Source organism: Protobothrops mucrosquamatus, unplaced genomic scaffold, assembly GCF_001527695.2.
Source record: "Protobothrops mucrosquamatus isolate PMUCROS unplaced genomic scaffold, P.Mucros_1.0 scaffold334, whole genome shotgun sequence".
In the NCBI taxonomy this organism is placed as follows: Eukaryota; Metazoa; Chordata; class Lepidosauria; order Squamata; family Viperidae; genus Protobothrops; species Protobothrops mucrosquamatus.
The window spans coordinates 281690-305953 of NW_015386672.1; the positions used below are offsets into that span (position 1 = coordinate 281690).

General features: G+C 40.2%; 1 protein-coding gene and 1 non-coding gene across 2 annotated transcripts in view; both read right to left on the reverse strand.

Annotated features, from left to right (window-relative positions):
* Window positions 1-1982: 1982 nt before the first annotated feature.
* Window positions 1983-2142, reverse strand: LOC114922531. Its single transcript, XR_003810421.1, has one exon. It is a non-coding gene; the product is annotated as a U1 spliceosomal RNA (small nuclear RNA).
* A 10797-nt stretch (window positions 2143-12939) lies between these two features.
* RHCG (Rh family C glycoprotein) overlaps window positions 12940-24264 on the reverse strand; it is a 28342-nt gene continuing 17017 nt past the window's right edge. The window contains exons 9-11 of the mRNA XM_015815288.2: window positions 23113-23186; window positions 13837-13894; window positions 12940-12953 (exon numbers count right to left, since the gene is read on the reverse strand). Of these exons, the coding sequence (XP_015670774.2) occupies window positions 12940-12953; window positions 13837-13894; window positions 23113-23186 (146 nt within the window). The remainder of the gene's footprint in view (window positions 12954-13836; window positions 13895-23112; window positions 23187-24264) is intronic.

Genomic DNA, 24264 nt, shown 5'->3' on the forward strand with positions numbered 1-24264 from the left:
TGGACAGCCATTTGTCCAAAATGGTATAGGGTTTCCTGCCTGAGCAGGGGGTTGGACTAGATGACCTCCAAGGTCCCTTCCAACTTTACTATTATTATTATTATTATTATTATTATTATTATTATTATTATTATTATTATTATTATTATTATTATTATTATTATTATTATTATTATTATTATTATTATTATTATTATTAACAAAAGCTTGGACGCTGGATAGATGAATGAATCTTGAAGGTGCCACCACAACAGGGGTCTTCAAACTTGGCCCCTTTTATGACTTGTGGACTTCAACTCCCAGAATTCCTCAGCCAGCATCTGGGAGTTGAAGTCCACAAGTCATAAAAGGGCCAGGTTTGAAGACCCCTGCATCAGAGACTCCACTCTTGGCCAAGGAATCTTGGAACTCAAAATGGTCCAATCAAAATGAAATGTGCTGATAGGCCACAGAATCTTGATGGGGAGAAGGAAACCGAAAATCCCAGGAAGTGGCAGGATTGATGGGTAGGCAAACGTCTCAACCATTTTGTTGAATTTTCAAATATCACATTTTTCTCCCATCCCCTTTGAGCATTTATTTCTTGGTTCACTTACCTCGTTGATTTTAGCCCGCTGCAATCCATCAACTCTTGGGAGGCAACAATCAAGAACTAATGTTAAAATATCCCCCATGCAATAATCCAAAGTAAACCATTATTATTAAAAAAAAAAAAAATAGAACTACACAATAGGTCCTTTGGGGGTTTTCTAAGATTGAGAACCAAATAAAAACCTTAAAACTCTTCACGCTCCTCCTTCCCGTTCTTCCTTTAATCTCCATATATGAATTTCAGCTCACTCCAGATTTTTCCCCCCCCCCATGAATGTTTGGGGTTGCAGAATGATCTACAGGACACAAGAAACTAAGGTGCCATCAGGAAGTCGGGCATCTCATCTTATAGCACATTCTTCTCCCTCCAGCCTTCTCCGGCCGCCCTTCCCACCTTAAGAGAAACATGCTGTTTGTTTTGTCAAGGGAAGAAGACCATTTGAGAAAAGTGCCCTTTGATTCCACTTTTGAATCGATTATCTGAACCCTGACACAGCTCAACAATGCCAAAAAGAAATGGGAGTGAACAGCTCAGGGGTAGAAATTGCTGCTTCCTCCTCGTCAGGCTAGCCCTGACCTAAATGCTGGCACATTCTAGATGTCCCAGAGAATCCCATGGAGACCTTTAATCCACAGGGATCAGTAAATTAAGCCACTAAGGCGTGAAGGGCCTGGGCTGTGTTTAATCACCCTCTTTTGTGTATGGCTAAATGATTGTACAAAGAGATAAATCCACAGTGAGGTCAAAGAGGGAGGCATTGGGCGATTAACCCCCATCACCTTTTACTCAGGAGGGCAAATGGTCGGATTGGAACCAAAGGCTTCTCAAGCAGTGGCATGGAAGATAAATCGAGAGATAATAATCACAACAATAACAGCAACTTGTGGAATTGAGAATCAATGGGATCTCAACAACTACAAAAAAAAAAAAAAACAACCAGCATCTCAGCCATATTTTTAACATATTTTTTAGTGTGGATTTTTGGGGCAGCTCAAATAGCATCCCCACGGAAGGGAAACCCCAGGTTGAAAGGCAGAAATAGTTGTTTGTGCTCTCCTGTACGCATCTAATAATAATGATGATGATGATAAAGTTGGAAGGGACCTTGGAGGTCATCTAGTCCAACCCCCTGCTCAGGCAGGAAACCCTATACCATTTCAGACAAATGGCTGTCCAGTTTCTTCTTAAAAACTTCCAGTGTTGACGCATTCACCGCTTCTGGAGGCAGGTGGTTCCACTGGTTAATTGTTCTGACTGTCAGGAAGTTTCTCCTTAGTTCTAGGTTGCTTCTCTCTTTGGTTAGTTTCCACCTGTTAGTTCTTGTCCTGCCTTCAGGCGCTTTGGAAAATAGCTTGACTCCCTCTTCTTTGGGGCAGCCCCTGAAAAAATTTGAAAGCGCAAACGCAGTCCCCCACTACCAAAAATTATGCAGTCAAGTTTCCCGCGTTTGGGGAAATCGCAGGGGTCAGCACACCCGAAGTGCAATGGATGAGCCTCACCCTGGGAAAACCTCCTTCGTGATCAAGGTGTCTCCCCTGCCAGGTAAGTAGTGTATGTATCTTAAAGAGGGGAGAACCCTTTCCCCCCCTCCTCAAAATAAAGCAAGGAAAATGGGTCCCGCTCTAGGGCATTGGGAATTATAGCTCAAAGGTTAAGAATAAGGGGCTGGGGGGGCATTAGGTTCAGTGAAACTTTGAACTGCAGCATTTTATATTATCGGATGACAGATCTCACTTTGACTCATCATCCTATTCGCTCTGCCTTAGGTGCTCAAGATTACGGCCTTGGATATATGCCTGTGATGTACTTCTATGTTTGAATGAAGTCATAGTTTCCTTAACCGTGGCTTGTGAAATAACCACAAGTTGAGACAAAGGTCAATTTAAACAGCTTTTGCAAGGGTAAAGGCTGGGGTCATAGCAAGCACTTAACCTTTAGGGCTTAGTGTAGTATGGATGCTTTCACACATCCTATTGAGATAAGAGCCAGGTTTTCCCATAGCATGTTTTCAGAGATCTCTTCGGCAAAGTGGAAACCGGTATGCTAACTGACCATTTTGCCCCTTTTTCCTATTCCATAAAAGAGAACATTTGTAGCTCAGGGTTGAACTGAGGGGTCCTGGGTGTGCTCTGAGCTTGTTTGTTTGTTTGTTTTTCTCCTTTCTAAACTGCCCATCTCCCTCTATGTACTGATGGTGTTACCTAGTTCGGTAAGTAGGGTTAAAATTAGAGGTCCTTGGTACTCTCTGAGCTTGGTGGTTTTTGTGCAGATTTTTATTACTCAGACTGGCTAATATCAACACTAGTGAGCAGTGGGGTTTACTGTCAGTTTATATTCTAGTTTCTTGCCCCTGTCAGTGTTGGTGGGAGTGATCTTAGAGGTTGTTTGGTTGGGCTGTTTACTGTTAGCTTCTTTGGCAATTTCTTGATTGGGGTATTACTGTCCGAAATGGTATAGGATTTCCTGCCTGAGCAGGGGGTTGGACTAGATGACCTCCAAGATCCCTTCCAACTTTATCATTATTATTATTATTATTATTATTATTATTATTATTATTATTATTATTATTATTATTATTATTATTGAAACCTCTGCAAGAAAACAACCAAGCTCAGAGAACACCAAAGATCCCATACTCCTTTCCATTCTTTCTCTCCACATAGAGACAGGACCAAGCTATTTTTTTTCCTTCCTTATTCATGCAAAGCTGAGTAAGTCCGTTGCACAGCACGAAGTTTACGCCTTCCTTGCAAACAGGTCCATAATGTCGCCCAATTCTCTCTCCTCCCCCCCCCCCCAAATTTGGCTCTTTCTCACTTGGAGCTTAGAACCAGGTGGCTGTGCCTACAACTGATTTTGATCACTGCTTTTACAGGCAGAGCGGGAGGAACTCTCTTGAATCCTTGTCCACCCTGCATCTTTCTTTATTCATTTATTGAGACAATCAATGTGGCTGCCCATTTTGAACAGGTAACCCTGGGTGGCGAACAAACAAGGACAATGCAGAACATTTCAATATTTCAATAAAGCCGGAATAAAAGGAAGCAAAGGGAAAATAACAATAATAAAAGCACCACATAAATAACTCACCATACCAAAGCACAGCTCTAAGATGCCATTAGTATCCTGGTCTTAATGCCCAAGAAAAATGCTAGATCTTCATGACCTTACAGAAAGCCATTAGAGTTGGGTGAATGGGCATGCAGACAGCTAAGGAAAAAAATGTTATGCTAAGCAATGGTGGGTGAAGTATTGCCTGATTTGGCTAAATGTCAGTGCCAGTGTTTAAGGAACCCCTGGTTGACTGGCATAACAATACAGAATTGGGGATTGCAACCCATGGTCAATTTAGCATGCACATTTTGTTAGCTTTGCTGTTACTTCAGCAAATGTAGTGTATCCCAGGTATGAAATCATAGAAGATTACATAAATTGAGGACGATCAGATTTGGTTAATTGATTTGACTCAGATTTGTGATCCTAATCTGTTTTTCTACTTCCAGATTGAATTGGCTATCTCCAGTCCTTGAATCCAATCAATTTCATTCAGATTTTCTAATATGTTCAGACAAATGCTGCCATCTGCAGAAAATACCCAGATCATTCAAACCAATTTGACACAATGCTTCAAATCAATTAGTCTATTGAAAAAAATCTGATTTAAGAGTTTGAAAGGCCATCAGAAGTCCAGTTTAAGAACTCATACAGCCCTAGAATGATAGCCCTCTCTAAGTTTCCTGTTTCTCTGTGTTTGATCTACTCTATGCTTTTATATTTAATAAATTAAATGTTGTGCGTTTTGCAAAGGAAGGAAGGAAGGAAGGAAGGAAGGAAGGAAGGAAGGAAGGAAGGAAGGAAGGAAGGAAGGAAGGAAGGAAGGAAGGATTGAGAAGCAACAGCATATCTGTTCAGAAATAGGAGGAAGACTGTTAAGAAAAATGGACATCATCTCTTGGGATTTTGAGAGAGAAAAAGAGAAGAAGCCACACAACTGAATTTGACTCTGCCATGTCTATGTGCTTAACAATTTTAATGTGTTGGTTTTGTTTTCTTAATTTAGTCTTGTTTTTCTTTACCAAAACTGGCCATTGATATAATCTGCCTTTGGTACGAGGGGGAAAAAAAGTAATGCATTTTTAAAAAACGAGGAGGTGGAGAATGGGTGGATTTAAGCTCAGTCTCTAAATGTTAAGGAAGAGCTGCCATCTCCTGTTGATTGTTGGTAGTTTTACTGTAAGTTCGGCGTTCCTTTTTCTCCACTGGCTGTATCCATCCCACAATTTATAGCCAATTTCAGTCCGCTTCCTCATGAACAGACTGATCTTGAAATTAATCCGTTTTGTTGGCGATGGGTTCTGCCTCCAGAGACCAATTGACAATTTCACTCTTCATATTTTACCCTCTAATTCATAGGCAAAAGGAGTGACAAATAGAATTCAGAGGAGAACATCCATATTCAGTAGGCAATACTTTTTACCAGAAGGGAAATTCAAAGGAATATGTCCTCACTAGGAATCTATCTGTTCATTAAAATAATGCGTATATTCGCACATGCTATCAAACCATCGTGTTTTTAATCATGACTTGCTAAACAAAGTATGGCGACTTAGTGTGCGTAAGACACCAATAAAGCACTTTATTGATTGCATTCCTAGACTTCATAGTAAACACTGAGTTTGAATATATAAAGCTTGCCAGCATGGAATAGGTTTTTCACTCCGTGCCTCTAAGAGCAGAGCTATGATTTGCCATCATTAGGAGAGAACCACCTCAACAACCATACATAAGCTTTGAAACTCCTTGCTTAAACATTCTTGCTAACGTCCTATCAAGTGTTCATTTTCTCTGAAGCCCTTCCATTTCTGCTTGGCCCTCAGCCAGTTGCAATGGAGTATTATTCTAACAGATTCCCAGAGAAAGAATTTTCAGTGTAGTTTTTTTCCTGTGGTCTTTTCCATGAAACAGGGAAGTTATTTTATTTTTTTCCCCAAATTTCTACACTGCTCAGCTAAGTAATTCTGGGCAGTTTGCAAAGTTATGCACGCATCTAGCTAAAAATGCTATGAAATCTGCTTTTGGTGAGACTAGGATTTATGTTACACGATCATACTTTGGGAAGTGTGAAGCTCATTGGGTTAGATCGCGTGTAAATGATTTCAGCTTCAGGGTCTGGCATCTTCAAAAAAGATCTACTGAAACCTTCTAAACTACCATCATTCCAAATTATATTGAGCAGGATAGTCCGCTGTATGTAGCTTTCTTCTCTCCTGTGTAGATCTCGGCATATGGAGGTATTCATTCATAAGGAATCATAAGGAAGCGTTCAGGAAAAAAATGATCCCATGTCTGGGTTTTTATGAGGTCTGGTCATTAGAAAGTCAGTTCATCTTTTCAAAAAAAAAAAAGATGCCCTTTTTTAACAGAAAGGCTATAAAGTAATGCATTTTAACAACAGGAGAACTATGCAGTTCTTAGTTAAAAAGGCTAATATTCACCTTTAAAGTCTTCAGTGGTTTAGTTTAGTAGATTGACTGCCAACTATCCACTCCTGCTTTAACTTTGGAAATCACTGTCCATTTTCAGAGGGCACAGAAACTATAATTTGCCTGAAACCAGAAAGCATGGCTAACAAACCTTAAACAGCTTTATTTTGTTTACATACTTGGTGTTTTGTTTTGTTCCTAGAGTTTTTTTTTAAAGAGTCCTCAGACTGAAGAAGATACTAAACAAACCAAGGATGAATTTGTCCATGGTAGGTTAGCCACATCCACTCACAGGAAAGCCCCCATAGGGACAGTTGAAGCAGTGTCTTCTAGCACATACGTAGGAATTTACCCAGATTGTGGCTTGCCATGTTGTTCAAACACACCTGCTCTCAGGAATGGCACACTGTAACAACAGGGACTTGCATATGTGAGATGGCGTTATTCTGTGAAAACACTACATTTGTAGAATGAACGAAGATTGCCTAAGGTGCACGTGAGATATTATTTTGGGCGTATTTTTTGCACTCCCAAAACATTTACATGTCTTTACAAGTTTCCTTTTTAAATAGATTTTGAATTCTATGTTACAGCAGTTTTTTAAAAAATGTATTTATGTACACCTCCCAGCCTCTTTCCATTATGGGGGCGAAGCATAAGACATCTCCAATGAATCTGTGAATCCACATACACATAGTACATTTATAGTCTGGAATATTCAGCTAGCTTTTTGTAACCGGTTCATCAAATGTGAGGTTTTGACAAGGGGTTCCAAATCGTAGCAGCTTAAAATGCACCCTTCAGATTTCTCCTTACCTACCTGAAACACCATTAGCTCATCCCTCTGGATCCCTCCTCTCTTCCCCCCCCCCACTTTTTTCCCCCTTCTTCCATTTCTTCAGAAGGAGAATAACCTGTGGTATTCCCCCCCCCCTTTTTCCCCCAAGAAACTAATGGACTCCTTAAATAGCAAAAATTGCACCCTGTAATTAAGATCTTGCTTTTTAAATGATTAATCATTCTAACCCCTTTGAGCAGCATCCCACTTACTTCTCCTCTCACATTGAAATGCAGATCAGAGGAGTGGGGGGAGGGAGGGAATTGTTACTAGAGATTGGGAGAGAGCACTTAAATCCCTCACAGCTGTCCTGTTTGGGGATCTCTCCAGCTGCCCAGTTATCGGAAGGCGTGATGGATGTGACTACCTCACCGGAGCTATATCTCATCTGAGCTTCTGCTAAAAAAAAAAAAAGGGGGGGGGGAGAATGTGATCCACCAATCAGGCATCCTTTTCCTCACCTAGAAAAGTTTATTATACAGGTACATCATGAACAGCAAGAGGAAAAGATGAAAAGAACACACATATATATAACATTATTTTGCTAGGATCGTTCAATTCTTTCCCCCCTACTTCCCTGAAATAGAAGAAGGCAATATGTTGTCTGTGGACACCTCAGTTGACATCTGTCAGGCTCCCTGCCCCCTGACATTATTTTAATTAAAAGAGTCTTTTAATTAAAAATAATAATTATTGAGAAGCTGGCAAAGTGCCAGTTTTCTGGCATCATCTTTATTTACCCGATTATCTCTGAGTTTCACACAGGCCTGATTGGCATATTTAGAACATTAACATGGAGGGTGGGGGCTTTGTTTGGAAGTATGCCCAGCTGCCTCCTTCTACCCCCCCTTCCAAAAAACCCCCAAGGAGCATCATGGGAGCTAGCGAGAACAATCGCCCGGAGAATGGACAAACCCAGATGACCGTTTGCTCCAAATAACTCCATTTGTTCATCCTTGCTCAAGAAGAGGGACCCCCCAAAAAAAGGAATTTGTCTCAATGTAAGGAGGCACTTTTCCCATTAGTGTGTTAACCGCTTTTGGCCCTTGGATAGTTACATAGAAAAAGGTGTTTCAGATAGTCTGGATATTTTTATCTGATGTGACAGAGGTACTTGTTGGCGTGCAGCTTAATGACTTGCATGTTTGCGGTGGGTTGGCTTCACAGACTTGATTAAGCCCTGATATGCCTTCCTATTAACCCTAAATATGTCCTTGATCTAGTATTTATCATTTGCATCTCTTTCACTAGTGTCTGCTCTCAAAATCTGCTTCCCAGTTTTCTTCTCCCCAAGTTGCTTGTTTTCAAAGATCAAGCATGGCATAAAACCTCTTCTCCCAATTCATTCTTTTGAGGAGATCACCTTGGACTGCCTCCAGCCTTCACCTGAATAATATAGGAGCGCCAGTCCTGAACATGTCAAAAATGCAAACTTTGCAAAACCCAACAAGTCATGATTTTTATTTTTATTTTTATTTTCTTCCCTTGACAGGCACTCAACCCCTCTGTGGGAATCCTTTCCCCCTGGTGGAATTTTAGCCCGGAATCCTCTTGTCTTTATTTTTTTCTAACTAAGGTCCAGCCTTTCAGTTCCATTGTGACTTGACCTAAGGTGGCAGGGTTGGTTCTCCACAGCCCCCCCCTACCCCTTATGTGGTCCAAACGATGATTCTTATGGGATGTGGGAAGAAAGGAGATACTTTGTCTTTCTCTCCAACTCTGACAAACAACACCGTTGTCCTTTTCTATTCAGGATCTTCACACGGTTCAAGTCCCAGACATCATACACCCTGATCTAGACTGAATCAATGCCAAATCAGTATGCAGAGGTGGAATCCACTTGGCAGTGGATTAGCATAAACACTCTAGGAGGCAAATAGAGATACAAACATCCACTGTGTGCCATGTGGAGATGCCTCTTTGTTAGTTGGCTCTCTCTCTCTCTCTCTCTCTCTCTCTCTCTCTCTCTCTCTTTTTTTTTTTTTTTAAAGTACAGACAAAGTTGCAGACGTCTGTTAAATGTCAATTATGGCTGGAAAAAAAAGATGTCTGCTCAAGGCTTAGTTTTGCCACAGAGATCTTTAAAAAAGAAGAAGAAGAAGAAGAAGAAGAAGAAGAAGAAGAAGAAGAAGAAGAAGAAGAAGAAGAAGAAGAAGAAGAAGAAAAAGAAGAAGAAGAAGAAGAAGAAAAAAGANAGAAGAAGAAGAAGAAGAAGAAGAAGAAGAAGAAGAAGAAGAAGAAGAAGAAGAAGAAGAAGAAGAAGAAGAAGAAGAAGAAGAAGAAGAAGAAGAAGAAGAAGAAGAAGAAGAAGAAGAAGAAGAAGAAGAAGAAGAAGAAGAAGAAGAAGAAGAAGAAGAAGAAGAAGAAGAAGAAGAAGAAGAAGAAGAAGAACGAGAGACTTAGGCTAGCCAACAATGCATCTGGCAAGCAAATGTGGTGGTTATAACTCTATAAAGAAGCCACAGAATTAATGGAGGCTGGCGGGAATGCAAATGAATAAGAGAAGAAGCTTTCAGAGAGGCAACCCATCTTGTCTTTTAGAATTTGGAAGGAGTGGAAAGGAAGAAAGAATAAAAATAAAAAGGAAGTGCAAGAAAAAAAATTAGACTTGCTTCAAGGGCGAAAGGCAATTGCTTATAAATTGGGATGCTCTCACTGATATCAGTTGTCCTGCCTTGGAAATCTAGGAATAAATTGAAATGAATTGGAATAAATCTAGAGGGCATCAGGATATTTGCATATCACCATTATCCAAATCACTGTTGAACTGAAAGCCAAAGAGGACATTAACTGAGATCTCAAGATGGTCTAGTAAAAAGACAAACTTGGAGCAACAATTCTTAACCACGTGTCCCGTTTCAAATATAGAAACAAGCGCAATTCTTTTATTTTTGATGGGGCTTCCTCCAATCAGAATTATTCAGGCTTTCATAGGATTTTATAAAAACCAACAAATTAGACATATATATATATATATATGTAACCAGTGGCAATCTTGTCTTGATATCGAAAAAACTGTTGTCTGGTAGTGACCGAAACCAACCTCACACTTTGGAGAGCAGATGATGCTTTATTTGGGTGAGGTTTGAAATAATTATTCTTAGACTACACTATTTCCCTAACTTTCTATTGAGTTTTCCATTCAGGAAACATGTAGGTGAGACCTTGCATCTTCCTACTTGAATTCCGATGGAGGATCCAGGTCATTCCATTTCACCCGTGCGGCTTCTGAATCAAAATGTGAGGAAAGAAGTAGGCATTTAATAATTATATATTCATAGCACGAAACAGAGGGACAGAGAGCATATCTCCTCCTGTCTGGTGACCAACTGAAAAATTCTCCTGCACTTTTCAAAACTATTTCTCATTTAATTTGGCTGAAGAAAACTTGCTTTCAAATGTATTTATCTATTTATGACCCCAAGTGTTTTGTAGTAACTGTGCACTTCGTAGTGGATAGTGATGGAGGTATATCCTATATTTCACTGGGCAATCCATTCTCGGTGGTGCCTACAGCAAACTGTGATAATATCAGAATGACAAGTGCAAGGTGATGTCATCAGATCCAATATATGCTACAATTATGAACTTATGTCCTAATAACTGATATGAGAACCTAAATCTTAGCTTTTGTGTGATAAGACAAATTTCATCACTTGCCTCCATCCAGTGGGCATGAAGCCCCTGCCTCTTTAATGTCAGCTTGGAAACCTCTCCCTTTCCCCTCAGCATGGCTGGCTTAGGAATTCTGGGAATTGAAGTCCATGATTCATAAAAGAGCCAAGGTTGCCTACCCCGGTCTATTCCAATAAATCTCAAAGTAAGAAAACAGAATGGAATCCATCCCTGTTGGCTTTATTCAAAATCATTGATTGATTGATTGATTGATTGATTGATTGATTGATTCGTTCATTCATTCTATATCTTGCCAACATCAAAAATGGATTTCCATTTTTTTTGAATACCCACAGAAGATTAGGTTAGAAAATTGATGGAGAAACTGGTAAAGTAGATCTGTTTAGTTAGGGGGAAAAAACAATAAAGACTTTTTTTTTAAAGTGGACTTTTTGTTGAAAGTGGAAAAGACTGAATAGATGATTTATGAATTTGGGGTTTAAAAGGAGTTAAAGAGGGAGGGAAATGAGTAAAATGAAAACTGCTCAAGAGAGAAAAAAGGGGGGCAGGAATCATAATTCTATTTTTTCTTTTTTCACTTTTCTTATCTTTCTTCCATTTAATTTTCAATACTTTTACTGGATTCAAAAAATCTAATCAAAAAAGCAAGTACAAATTTGATAGAAAGATGTTTAGTGTTTGGGGAATAAGATGGAAAAGTAAAGACCTGTTTTGCAGAGGGAAAAAAAACCTATAAAATTGCAGGGTAGATTATTGCAGTAGAGTAGACTTGAGCCCAATCCATGTCCTCACCCATTTTGTTTCTTCAGATATGACATTCCCCTCCCCCCCATTGCACATAAAATGTTAAATGTAGCTTTTGTCTTCCAAAGGTTCCCCAGAGCTCACCTTGTCATACATTTTCAGTCTGAATTGTCACTTGAATATGGTTTGCACTGCTAATCTGGGCTGGGTTTTTTTTTTCTTCAAAGGAAGGATTCATGGAAAAAGATAGATGGAGTTCAAACTGCTCACTTATCCATAATTAGCCAAGAATATGCAAATCGCATTAATCCAGGTCAGACAATTTTACTAAATGATGTGAAGTTAGGGAACGAAAGGCTGATTCATTTGTTGTCCTCATAAAAACTGTTATATTTTTTTGCAAGGGGATAGACAGGGAAAGAATTTAAGTTGATGCATACATACACAAAAAAAGTGGTACATTTGTATTTGTTTTGATCTGATTTGCTATTTCTGAGTTTTATTATTATTATTATGGTTCAATGTGTATATACTGGATTTGGCATTTTTATGGAGGAAATCTCAAGGACCTGGGATGTGTAAATGTTGTTTGATGGACCAGCATTGATGATGTTATCTAGTTTGTGTAATGAAACGCCAGCAAGAAAAACCCCAAACTCAGAGAGCACCAAGGACCCTTATTTCAATCTTCAGCTACAAATATTCTCCTTTATTGATGGTGGGCATTGTGGAAGGATATAAGCTGTTCCAGGTGAAGCTTGCCTTTTACAATTGACCGATGGTGATTTTGTCAATGTCAATGATGTTTAAGTGGTGCTCCATTGTTATTATTACTTTTTATCTCACTTTTTATATATTATGGTCAACTCAAAATGGCAAACAGGCCTAAACATCCTGCCTCCTAATTTATGCCATTGAAATGATCCTGTTGTCTTAAAAAAAATGAAAAAAGCGTTTGCTTCTCGTTTTCGTTATAATGATTATAATCACTATTTTTTTTCCTAATAAGAAATAGTCACATTTCAAAGCAGTTTTTTTCCTCTTAAAACCAAGATCTTCTCTGGAATGGTTATTCCCAGGAACATACTAAGGCTTGAAATACTCTTGAGAGTTAGGGAAATAGTTGCATCTTTACAACTGGGCATGCAATATTGAAAACTCTGTGAAAATAGTGCCCCAGAGATGCTTCATGCCTTTTCACACTACTGCTGATCCCTAAGTCCTCTAACAATACCCTGAGTTGTTAATGCAGTGGGAAACTCCATGTTTGTTTGAATGGGACTGGACAAAACAGGTGTCCTGTAATGGAACATTTATCACCGAATCCAGCAAAACTGTGAGACAGAGCAGCCAGCGTGTTTTATGACCACTGAAGAAGAGTAAATGAAAGAATCTTGTCTCCTTATGCAAATCCTTGCCTCTCTCGCTACACCCCACAACTCAGAGAAGGTCCCAGAAAGAAGTTGCAACTATTTGGGTTGGAAGTTGAGACGAGATGTTACCTGCCAATCAAATGCCATTGAAGGAGGAGAAGGTGGCGGGCAGGGGGGGGGGAGCACCCTATAAAACAAGTTGTTTGGTCTGAATCTCCTTATCCTGTTAACCTGAGGCCGGGCAGTCTAGGCCCCGGCCTCCAAGTGTGGGCCTCACGCCACTTTGCCTAGCAACAAGGCAAAAGAAAAGGTCCATTCTTGTCTGTGAAAGATTCATCATTTGGGGCTGAAAGTGGTCCCTCCCCTCTTTCAAATACTTGTCAGCAGGGAGAATACAGCTTAGATACGAAGCTGATCAGATCATAGCTAAGCTGTACTCCTTTGCCACTGAAACTGCCAGCAGACTTTCAAACAACTTCACAGAGTGTCTGCATATGTTATGTCTGGAAGGATGGTGGAGAGAGGCCCAGAAGACAATAACGTCTGCTGGAGACATGTTTCAATTCTTATTTATTCCCCTGGGTGTCTGAATGTCCAGATTTCAGGACTCTGGGTGAAAGACAGGGGTGCAGCTGAGTTATTTGACACTTTGGACACAATGAGTTGATGAGAATGACCTCTGGAGGCATATAGCATTGCAGAGGTGAAGCCAACAACTCATTGGGACGTAAACAGCATTTAGTCATAGAATGCACACACACAAACACACACATACACACCATATGTGTGTGTTTGTGTGTGTGCAATCTATGACAAAATGCTGTTTACGTCCCAATGAGTTGTTGGCTTCACAACTGCAATGCTATGTGTATGTTTGTGTGTGTGTATGTATACGTATACACACACACACACAAATATAGTGTGAGCATCCATAACTACATCTGTATCACGTGAGCCAATCAGATTCAATATATTTTTTTAAAAAAAGATAGAAAAAGAAAAGATGCTGAAGTGGCTAATGAAATAATTTTGCAGTGACTTTTTACATCCAGGACCTATTTTGAACCTATTGACCCAAAGCAATCTTAACCACTGTAGTATAAGTGAACTGATTAGATACCACCAAAAATATATCGGATCCGCTTTAGAAATCACCAATGATAAAATTACCTTCTAGATCCCGTTTTAAATAAAATTTGGAGGCAACATTGAGGTACTCTGGCATTATCTGCAAGGATACCCAAAGCAGTTGATGACAAACTTAATATGTGATGTAGCTGCAAAAATGGTCAGTGTGATTTTAGACTGCAGCAACAGTAGCAACAGTAGCATCTTTTTAAAAAAACACAGCATTACTCATTACTCATTCTGAATATTATTTGAGTATGAAGAAATCCGACTTGGCCTTGAGGTAGGGATGATTTTAAGAAAATTTTAATTGACACACAGCTTCTAATATTTGGCTTTTAATTTGGTTTTATGGGGGTTTTTTGTTCTTTGATGTATTTTGTTTGTCTGTTTTAATATGCTGTGCACCGCCCTGAGTCCTACGGGAGAAGGGCGGTATATAAATTAAATTATTAAATTAAATTAAATTAAATTAAATAAAAGCACATGTTTTTCTAACCCTCTACTAGCTTTTTACTAGCTTGCCTCTACATAAAACAGGATATGTAGGAATCCATAAGCTGATAATTATGAAACTAAATGCAAGTAACAGTGCATGAGGCTAAGAGTAATTGCTAGGATCTTTAGGAAATATGTTGTTTTTTTAAAAACAGCAAATACAGCTTTGCTTGTTTGTTTAGGGATTTAAATCTCCATACTCAGGGTATCTAATATTTAATAGTATGTAAATCCAGTCAAAGAGAAGGATGTCACATGAGTTCTTATGGCATTGAGAGTTGAAGCAAGATGTCATGTGGAAAATTGCTCAATAGACATATATGTCAACTCAACTGAATAGCAGGAACATTGAAAATTATCTGGAAGCTGCAGTTTGTGATACCTATTTTACTCCAAGCAGAAAGAAAACTCATGAGTGGATTGTCTATGGATATTCTCCGTCATCCAGGTCTTGGCTGTCCCAAAAGTGCTTTTTCAAAAGGCAACTGGACTTCCTTTGTTTTTCCTTGAAGACATTTCACTTCTCCTCCAAGAAGCTTCTTCAATTCTATCCACCACCATTCAGCCAGAACTGAAGAAGCGTCTTGGAGGAGAAGCAAAACACCAAGGAAAAACAAAGAAAGTCCAGTTGCCTTTTGAGAAAGCAGCTTTGGAACAGGCTGAAAAGAATTTTGGTAACGGGAAAAAATATTTTTATGACCTTCCCAAGCAAAGAGCTGTGCTCGACACATTTGTGATCATAGCCGCAAGTAAACAAGTGAAGAATTATACCATTAGTGCTCATGGCCACTAAACTATACTAAAACATTACTTCAGTATCATTCCTGCCATTCGCTGAGCTCACAACAGTTGCCAAGCAGGACCATGGACAGCACAGCGTGGAGTTGTGTGGGACATTGTTTGCAGGCTGGCTGAGGAATTCTGCAAATGAAAGACCATACATCCTAAAGCTGCTGAGGTTGAGAAACATTGGTGTAGACCAGGGGTAGGCAACCTTGACTCTTTTATGGCTCGTGGACTTCAACTCCCAGAATTCCTGAGCCAGCCATGCTGAGGGGAAAGGGACAGGTTTCCAAGCTGAGCCATGGCATCGGACCTGGATATCTCCGAGACCGCCTTCTGCCGCAGGTTACCTCCCATCGGCCGGTACGCTCCCACAGAGTGGGTCTCCTCAGGGTGCCGTCAGCCAGACAGTGCCGGCTGGNCCTCTTTTACTTGTGCTTCGGAGGGCTTGGCCCCCGCTGGGATACTTGGACGTTTTGTGAGACTGTGGCTAGGCACATTAGAAACCTTATGTCCTTTTCAAGAGCTCAGAGTGATAGGCCGCCTTAATCTGATTATAATTTTTTTCCCCCCTAGAGTTCTTTCAGAAGATCCTGGAGCGCTTCACATACACGTGGAAATCGGCAAGCACAGACACAGACATGGTGACAGGTATGGTGGCTAATGTGTCCATAGGAATGGACTTGGCTTCTGGATGGACAGGGCATACATCCCTACCTTCAGGTATGAGTACAAAGTAAATCTGGCCCATGCTGGGCACATAACTATATGAAAATATGAAGAATGATCGCTTTATAATGCCTTGGTAAGGCCAAGGTAAGGCCACACTTGGAATACTGCATCCAGTTTTGGTCACCATAATATAAAAAAGATGTTTAGAAAGAATTCAGAGAAGAGCAACAAAGATGATCAGGGGTCTGGAGGCTAAAACATATAAAGAATAGTTGCTGAAATTGGGTATGTCCAGTTTAATGAAGAGAAGGATGAGGGGGGACATGATAGCAGTGTTCCGATATCTCAGGGGCTGCCCCAAAGAAGAGGGAGTCAAGCTATTCTCCAAGGCGCCTGAAGGCAGGACAAGAAGCAACAGATGGAAACTAATCAAGGAGAGAAGCAACCTAGAACTAAGGAGAAATGTCCTGACAGTGAGAACAATTAACCAGTGGAACAACCTGCCTCCAGAAGCGGTGAATGCTCCAACACTGGAAGTTTTTAAGAAGAGACTGGACAGCCATTTGTCTGAAATGGTATAGTGTTTCCCGTCTGAGCAGGGGGTTAGACTAGAAGACCTCTAAGGTCCATTCCAACTCTTGTTAGTCTGTTAAAATACAGTTATGCAAACATATGCCCTTCCTGACAGTAACACATACCATACACAATTTCAAGGATGAAACTATGAATCTAAAGCACCAAATGTGCTGTGGAACTGCAAGCCTGGATTGACAAGCAGCATTTCATAAGAAGTTCCTGTATATATTGAAGCTGTGGCTGCCTAGAATCACATTTGTGAAGACACATGCAGATAGACAGAGGTGACCTATTCAAAATATAACCTGTGCAGTGAATATAGTGAAACAGGGACCACAGACAGACGTGCAGATAGACCCAGTGAAGCAAGTACAAAGTGAAGTGTGATTTAAAAGTCATCTGTAGATAGCATCAAAGAGTGAAAGGAATACAATAAAGTAAGAATAAGCACATACTTGGATTCAAGGACTATGCTGCATTTTTCATGGGTTGACCTTTAAAAATGGATTCTCTAGCTACCTGCAAAAGCAAAACAATTGGAATATGGCCCGTCTAGTCCATTCCAACTGAATTTTTGGACCCAGACTAAACTAAGGGAGTGTCATAGCCTACCAAAGTTCAATAAATAAATACCATCAATATTCAGCTGGAAGCAATTTTGGTTTTCCCACCACTCTCTAGTCTAGATGCAAAGTTAGCTGGAGAAGCTTGTGGGAAAAAGAAGAGTGGATATCAAAACCTCTTTTTTAAAAATAATAATAATAATAATTACGTGGGTGTTTTCACTGTGCTACAAGGCATATCTTCTTCAAGAACTTTGGCTATGATTTCTCTGTGCAATAAAAACCCTAGATGGACACTTTACCAAGGGTTTCCTCAAACTGTCTTTGGCTTCCTTAACACCATTTAGCTGCCATCCTACAGTCATTTCCCTGAGATTAAAACCCGTGGAAAAGGATGTGGCAATATGTTTTGCTGCTTAAGGCAAAGAAAAAAATGCTGCTGCTGATGGAGATGGTCCTCCTTGAATGATGCTGCCTCTGTGCCTACTCTAACATTTGGATGAGAGAGAGAGAAGATGGATGGAGAGAGAGAGAGAGAGAGAGAGAGAGAGAGAGAGAGAGAGAGAGAGAGAGAGAGAGAGAGAGAGAGAGAGAGAGAGAACAATGACCAGAAGTCTTGGTCAACAGCTCTTTTTCTTCTTCTAGAAAGAGAAAGAGAAAAGAGAGAGAGAGAAGATGGATGGAGAGAGAAAGAGAGAAAGATTGAGAGAAAGAGAGAGAAGATGAAGAGAAAGAGAGAGAGCGAAAGAGAGAGAGAGAGAAGATGAATGGAGAGAGAGAGAGAAAGAGAGATAGAGAGAAATTGAGAGAGAGAGAGAGAATCCTACATGTTCCAAAGCAGTTAGCAAAGCAAAAATCAAGAACAGATGAATCCTTCAGCAACCAATTTTTCTACCCTCTACCATCACTTCTGCACCACCCTTGATAAAGAACCTAGAAGAAAAAGAGCTGTTGACCAAGACTTCTGGTCATTGTTCTCTCTCTCTCTCTCTCTCTCTCTCTCTCTCTCTCTCTCTCTCTCTCTCTCTCTCTCTCTCTCCTCACCCCTTCTTTAAATCAAAGTGATTGCAGATCAAGCCAAGCCAAATCCTCACTTATCTTGACAGACGGATCTCCTTCATCCCACCTCCCCATGCTACGCAGAGGGGACACTCCCAGCTCGGCAGCCTTTGCCTTTGTTGCTTTCCACTCCCTCCCCACTTCCACAATGCCAGCAGTCCAATTAGAACCGTGTCTCATGTGCTTCCATCTTTGCCGACAGTTAATTAAGATGCTGCTGCTGGCAGCTGCTGACAAATTCCAGGAACATGTGATAAAGAGAGACAGGTTTGGGGTGGGGGGTGCACGGGCCCCTCTTTCTCCAGCATAGAAAATGAGGGTGTTGTATCCCAAGGGCACACAAATGGCTTACATCCAATTCGTTCCTTGGGTGTGAGAATATAAGCAGACACCATTGAGAGCAGCCGCTCAGAAAGAAAGAAAGAAAGAAAGAAAGAAAGAAAGAAAGAAAGAAAGAAAGAAAGAAAGAAAGAAAGAAAGAAAGAAAGAAAGAAAGAAAGAAAGAAAGAAGAGAGAGGAGCTTCTCTTCTCCCCAGCTTCAATATACAATTCTTTTAAAATATCTCCCAACTAATATGGGAGAAAATCAATGCCCTTCCTTAGGAAAATTTGTGCAGTTGAGAAACATTAAGTCATAAGCATCACTAAGAACGTGAACATTTGGGTTGCTGGAAACAGGCCTTACAAAAGATGGTAGCTGGATTCAGACCCTGTGCTAAGGCAACCATTATGGTTCTTGCAGCATTTCATTTCCCACAATACATAAAAACCCAGACAAGTTTCTTTTATTACCCAGCACGACTTCTGTATGTCACTGTTAAGTTTTGTTTGGTGGTCACTGTCCAATGAAGAAGCAGGAGATAAAGCTTTAGCAAGGCCTTACTGCATCCGGTTTTGGTCACCACATTATTGGCTTTGAGACTTTGGAAAAAATGCAGACAAGACCAACAAAGATGTTTAGGGACCTGAAGGCTGGAACAGTTGCAGGAATTGGGTATGGTTAAAAAAAGAAGGATCAGGGGTGACGTGATAGCAGTTTTTCAATATTTGAAGGGTTGCCACAAAGGAGAAAGTGACAACTTATTCTTCAAAGCATGTGAGGGCAGGACAAGAAACAACAGATGGAAATTAATCAAAGAGATTAGATTAAGGAGAAATTTCCTGACAGTGAGAACAATCAACCAGTGGATCAGCTTACCCCCAGAAATTGTGGGCACTCCATCACTGGAGGCTTTTAAGAAGAGACTGGACAACCAGTATAGGGTCTCCTGCTTGAGCAGGGGGTTGGACTAGAAGACCTCCAAGGTCCCTTCCAACTCTGATATTCAATATTCTAAGGAGCAGTCTCTGTGGAAGATAAAACATGGCAAACATTGGTCGCTTTTTGTAAAAATGTCTTTACTTACAACATTTACAGATTGAGGAAATCAAAGTCACGTGTTGCCGCCTCAAGGCCTTTAACTGATTTGATGAAGCTTGGTGTCCCGTTGAGTGGGTCAAGATGTTCATCAGACTATGGACAGCCACCCCAAGATCTGTAACAAAACTTAGGTGATTGCTCTTCCATGTATCTCACTTGGGAACCCTCCGAGGGCCGGTTGACACTTTTCCTCAGATTATTCCAGAACAATCTGGAATCATCTGTAAATTCAACCACTTTGCTGCTCTACGCTGCTCATCACTAGATCATTTTGGAACTACTTTATTAAAAGGCCACCATTTCCCCACAGAACTTGGGGATGGCCTTATTTCTGGCATCCCTCTTTTGCAAAACTCGCATTATATGCATTCTTTCTTTCTCAGTCTTGCTACATCTATAAAAAGAATGGTCTTCTCCCTTGATTGGTAGGTTGGTAGGTTGACTGAGGAAGATGTTGGCTAAAGCATCCAGGTCAGGTTGAACCCTTAAAAAACTCTTTAAAAATTGGGGAGGTGACACTTGCCTGCACAGAAACCATATTCATTCTTCTACATGGCTTGTCATTTTGCCTTTCATAATGCTTTCCATAAATTTACCTAGAATGGGAGCTGTAATTTTTAGCTTCTTTTTAAAAGAAACTTCCTTTGCCTTCCTTCCTTATTATTATTATTATTTTAAAAAAAACTAATGTCCAAGCCTTTTAAAAAAACAGCCAATTTTAGGGAAAGTTTTATGTGTTTGCTAAAACTTCAGCAATTTCATTTTAAGAACTCTATGGGGACTGCCTGGGCTCATTTTTTATTTATCAATTAAATAAAATGTTATTGCTTATTATTTCTATGGCATTTTTTTTTCAAAACTTCTTTTGGTTCTTAGCAATAGGCTTCTCAGTCTGGGGATTTTCAACTTCCTTATTATTAGTTTGCATAATTTTTGCCAGAGTTCATGTTTTAAAAAAATATCTTCATTTGAGTGATAATATTTTTGCCTTCTTCAGTTTCCATGATTCTGCTGTAAAAAAAAAAAAAAAAAGGAATTCCAAATACAGAGGTTGGTGACCCTACAAGAGAAAGAGAGAATTCCCATTATTAACTGTGTCACTTGGAAAGATTTCTTATTGGCTTATAGTAGCCTTCCCCAGCTTGGGACCTGACATGTATTTTGTATTCTACAACCCAGTGTTTCTTAACCTTTAAGATGTGTGGACTTCAACTCCCAGAATCCCACAGCCAGCAAAGTGGTCAAAGTGTCTTGTTCTTGCCTTGCTTTGGCAGTTGTTGTTGTTGTTGTTGTTCGTCCATCGATTTCGATGAAGACCTTGACATCTTATGGGCAAGATGTCAAGACTTGCGCGTGGATTGGATTAAAGTGAGGGAGAGGTGCGCATAGCCAGCCTCACTCTCTCTTCCCAGATTCCATCTTGTTCCAATGGCAGGACAAAAGTCGAGACAGTTGGAGATGGGCTGGGCGCAGTGGTTGACCAGGGCATCTTTCGTGTCTTGCCGTGCTCTCAGCGTACCACGTCGCTTGCAGAAACTGCCTTCATGATCGTTGGTCCTATTTTAATAGGTCTCATCCGCTCAATCCACCAGAGTCTGTCTTCACATGCTTGGGATAGACAAATCCCTTGCTCACCGAATGTCGAAGACACAACAGCTACTCTCAACCTGGTTTGGCCAGCCTGTCGAAGCTGTTGCCCGGGGTGTGGCTGCTGCGCATGTTACAGCTACCAGGAGCCACAGGTGAGAGCTGAGTGTTAGGTGGGGACCAAAGGTGTACGAGCTGCCCTAAAAAAAGGGCACGACATGCCCTCCACCAGAGGTGCTACCCCTCCCTGAACACCCCATACTGCTTTGGCAGTAAGGTCAACAAAGATATCATGCAAATAGTTTTCTTGCTGCAAATTTTCTGATTCCGTATGCTTCTACCAAAATGCTGAGACGAAGCCTTATAAGCAAATGTCTCCTATGGGGATTCTCCAGATTGGGAAGTGGGAGCAGCCAGAAGTTCACAGAAGGATGGAAAACATTTGAACCCCTCTGAGCATAAGGCAGAAAAACGGAAGCCTTTTTCACAAGGGTGGGGGGAGGGGGCCATAAAATTGTAATGCCGCATGCTGGATGTTTGGCATTGTGAAAATCAGTAGTCAGCCACTAAAGAATACCAGGAAGGATGCTGGAAGCCTGTCTTATGAATAAAGTGCTCCCTTCCATTGAAAGCATATAAAACTCAGACTTTAGGCCCAGTTTTTGACAAGTGGTGCAAGATATTTGTGCATTGGTTTCATTTGGACTTAAATGCCCTTGGGGAACGTGTTAACATTAAAAAAAGAAATAAGCCGTCATATAAAANAGATAGATAGATAGATAGATAGATAGATAGATAGATAGATAGATAGATAGATAGATAGATAGATAGATAGATAGATAGATAGATAGATAGATAGATAGATAGATAGATAGATAGATAGATAGATAATGATAGATAGATAGATAGATAGATAGATAGATAGATAGATAGATAGATAGATAGATAGATAATGATACTGATAGTTAGATAGACAGACAGACAGACAGACAGACAGACAGACAGATAGATAATGATACAGACAGACAGACAGATACTGTAGATAGATAGATAGATAGATAGATAGATAGATAGATAGATAGATAGATAGATAGATAGATAGATAGATAGATAGATACTGATACTGATACTGATACTGATACTGATACTGATACTGATACTGATACTGATACTGATACTGATACTGATACTGATAGACAGACAGACAGACAGACAGACAAACAGACAGACAGACAGACACAGACAGACAGACAGACAGACAGACATAGATAGATAGATAGATAGATAGATAGATAGATAGATAGATAGATAGATAGATAGATAGATAGATAGATAATTCCCTGTATATCTATCTGATATACAGTATGTGATATATACTGTATTGTTTTACATCCAGAGTAACAACATTCAAGCACTTTGAAACACTTGGATATGAGTTCTACTCCCCAAAAATAATAAAATGCACAATTAGAGGGCCAGGTTTGGCCATACTGATCTCAAGACAGAGGCCATCAATAAACAAGAGAGAGAAATGAAATTCCAATACGCTGGCACTAATGCCCGAGAGGCAGTATTCTTATGGTATGTTCCTCAGGGGTGGTGAAAATAACCCAGGTTTTCAAGTTACCATATCAAAAATAGTCCTCAACCTGAACTAAGGGTCACAAATGCTTTCAAATTTATTTATTTATTAGAAATTTGGACTGGATTTTACCTTTCTTCCTGTTCTGAAAGAGAGCCAGTGTGATGCAAAGATGAAGCCATTGGACTGGGGATGGGGAAACCCAGGTTCCAATCCACCCATGGACCAACCTGGGGATCTGGGGCCAGTTGTGATCTCTCAACCCAACCTACCTCACAGGGTTGGTGCTGTGGAAACTAGGAGGAAGGCAAACTGTGCATGCCACACGGAGGTGTGTTTGGGGTATAACAATCCTGAAAATGTCATGTTCACCTTCTCCATCAGAGAAGACCCGTGTTAAAACACCCGAAAGCAGCTTCCACCTCAGAATTGATTCATGCTTAGTGAAATACATATTCCTTTGCTTTCAGTCGGACCTACTTCCAGGACCATGGAATAAATCGTCGGTGCAGGCTCCACAGAGGGAGTTTCTCCCACAATCTGGATTAATTTAGTTAATCCTGGGGTAATCCACTTACTTCCCAGTAGACATTATCTTCAAAGCAGTTTTCATCTGTAGGGTCGCCAAAGAAGGGCAGTTTCAAAATGCCACCTTTGGGAAAGAAAAATGGAACGCTCAATTCACTTACGGCGCGTTTTAATTTTTAAAATTTCTTCTCTTTTCAACTGAGAAAGCACTCTGTAGTAGGGCACAAATTGCAAAAGAAAAAAAAATATGTTGGGGAAAAACATCTGCCAAGAAATACACAGCAGCTCGTGAGAACTGGAAAAAAAATACGCCTCTTAAAGTTTGACATCCGAACCTTGTAAGAGCTGCACAACCTGAGAACATGAAAGAAATACTTCCTATAATCCCAAGAAAGAGGCAGGAATTTTCCATGTCAGTCAACAAAAATTGAGCTCAGATGGAATATGGTTTTACTTTTCTGTTCTCATCAGAGAGGAGAGGTCCATAGCCACTGGATTGGATCATAGAAAATTAGAGATGAATAGGCAGAGATTTCACCGCTTGCTGGCACAGTTAAGAAAAAACAGCTGTTCTGCATCTGCATGAGGATTTTTCACTTAGAACATAGAATAATAGGGTTGGAAGGGACCTTGAAGGTCTCCTAGCCCAACCCCTACTCAAGCAGGTAGACCCTACACCATTCTGGATAAATGACTGTCCAATCTTTTCTTGAAGATTTCCAGTGATGGACTACCCACAATTTCTGGAAGCTAGCCATTCCACTGATTAATTGTTCTCACTGTCAGGAAAATTCTCCTTAGTTCTAGGTTGCTTCTCTCCTTGATTAGTTTTCATCTAATTTAAATCTTGAATTACATGAGCCAGAGAAAGATTCTCATCGATTTTTACCTTCAAGCAGCAGAGAAAATACAAAAAGGGTGACATCAGAATACAGAATAAGAGTTGGAAGGGACCTCAGAGGTCTTTTAATCCAATCTCTTGCTCAAGCAGGAGACCCTATACCATTTAATAATAATAATAATAATAAATTTAATTTATATGCCGCCCTTCTCCCAGCGGGACTCAGGGCGGCGCACAACATATTTAAAACAAAACATAAATACATTCCCCCCCGATAAAACCGAATTAAATCAAATTTTAAAGTTGTGTCTCTGTCAAATTGTTAAAAGATAAACCCCAAATAAAATCCTCCCTAGGTCAG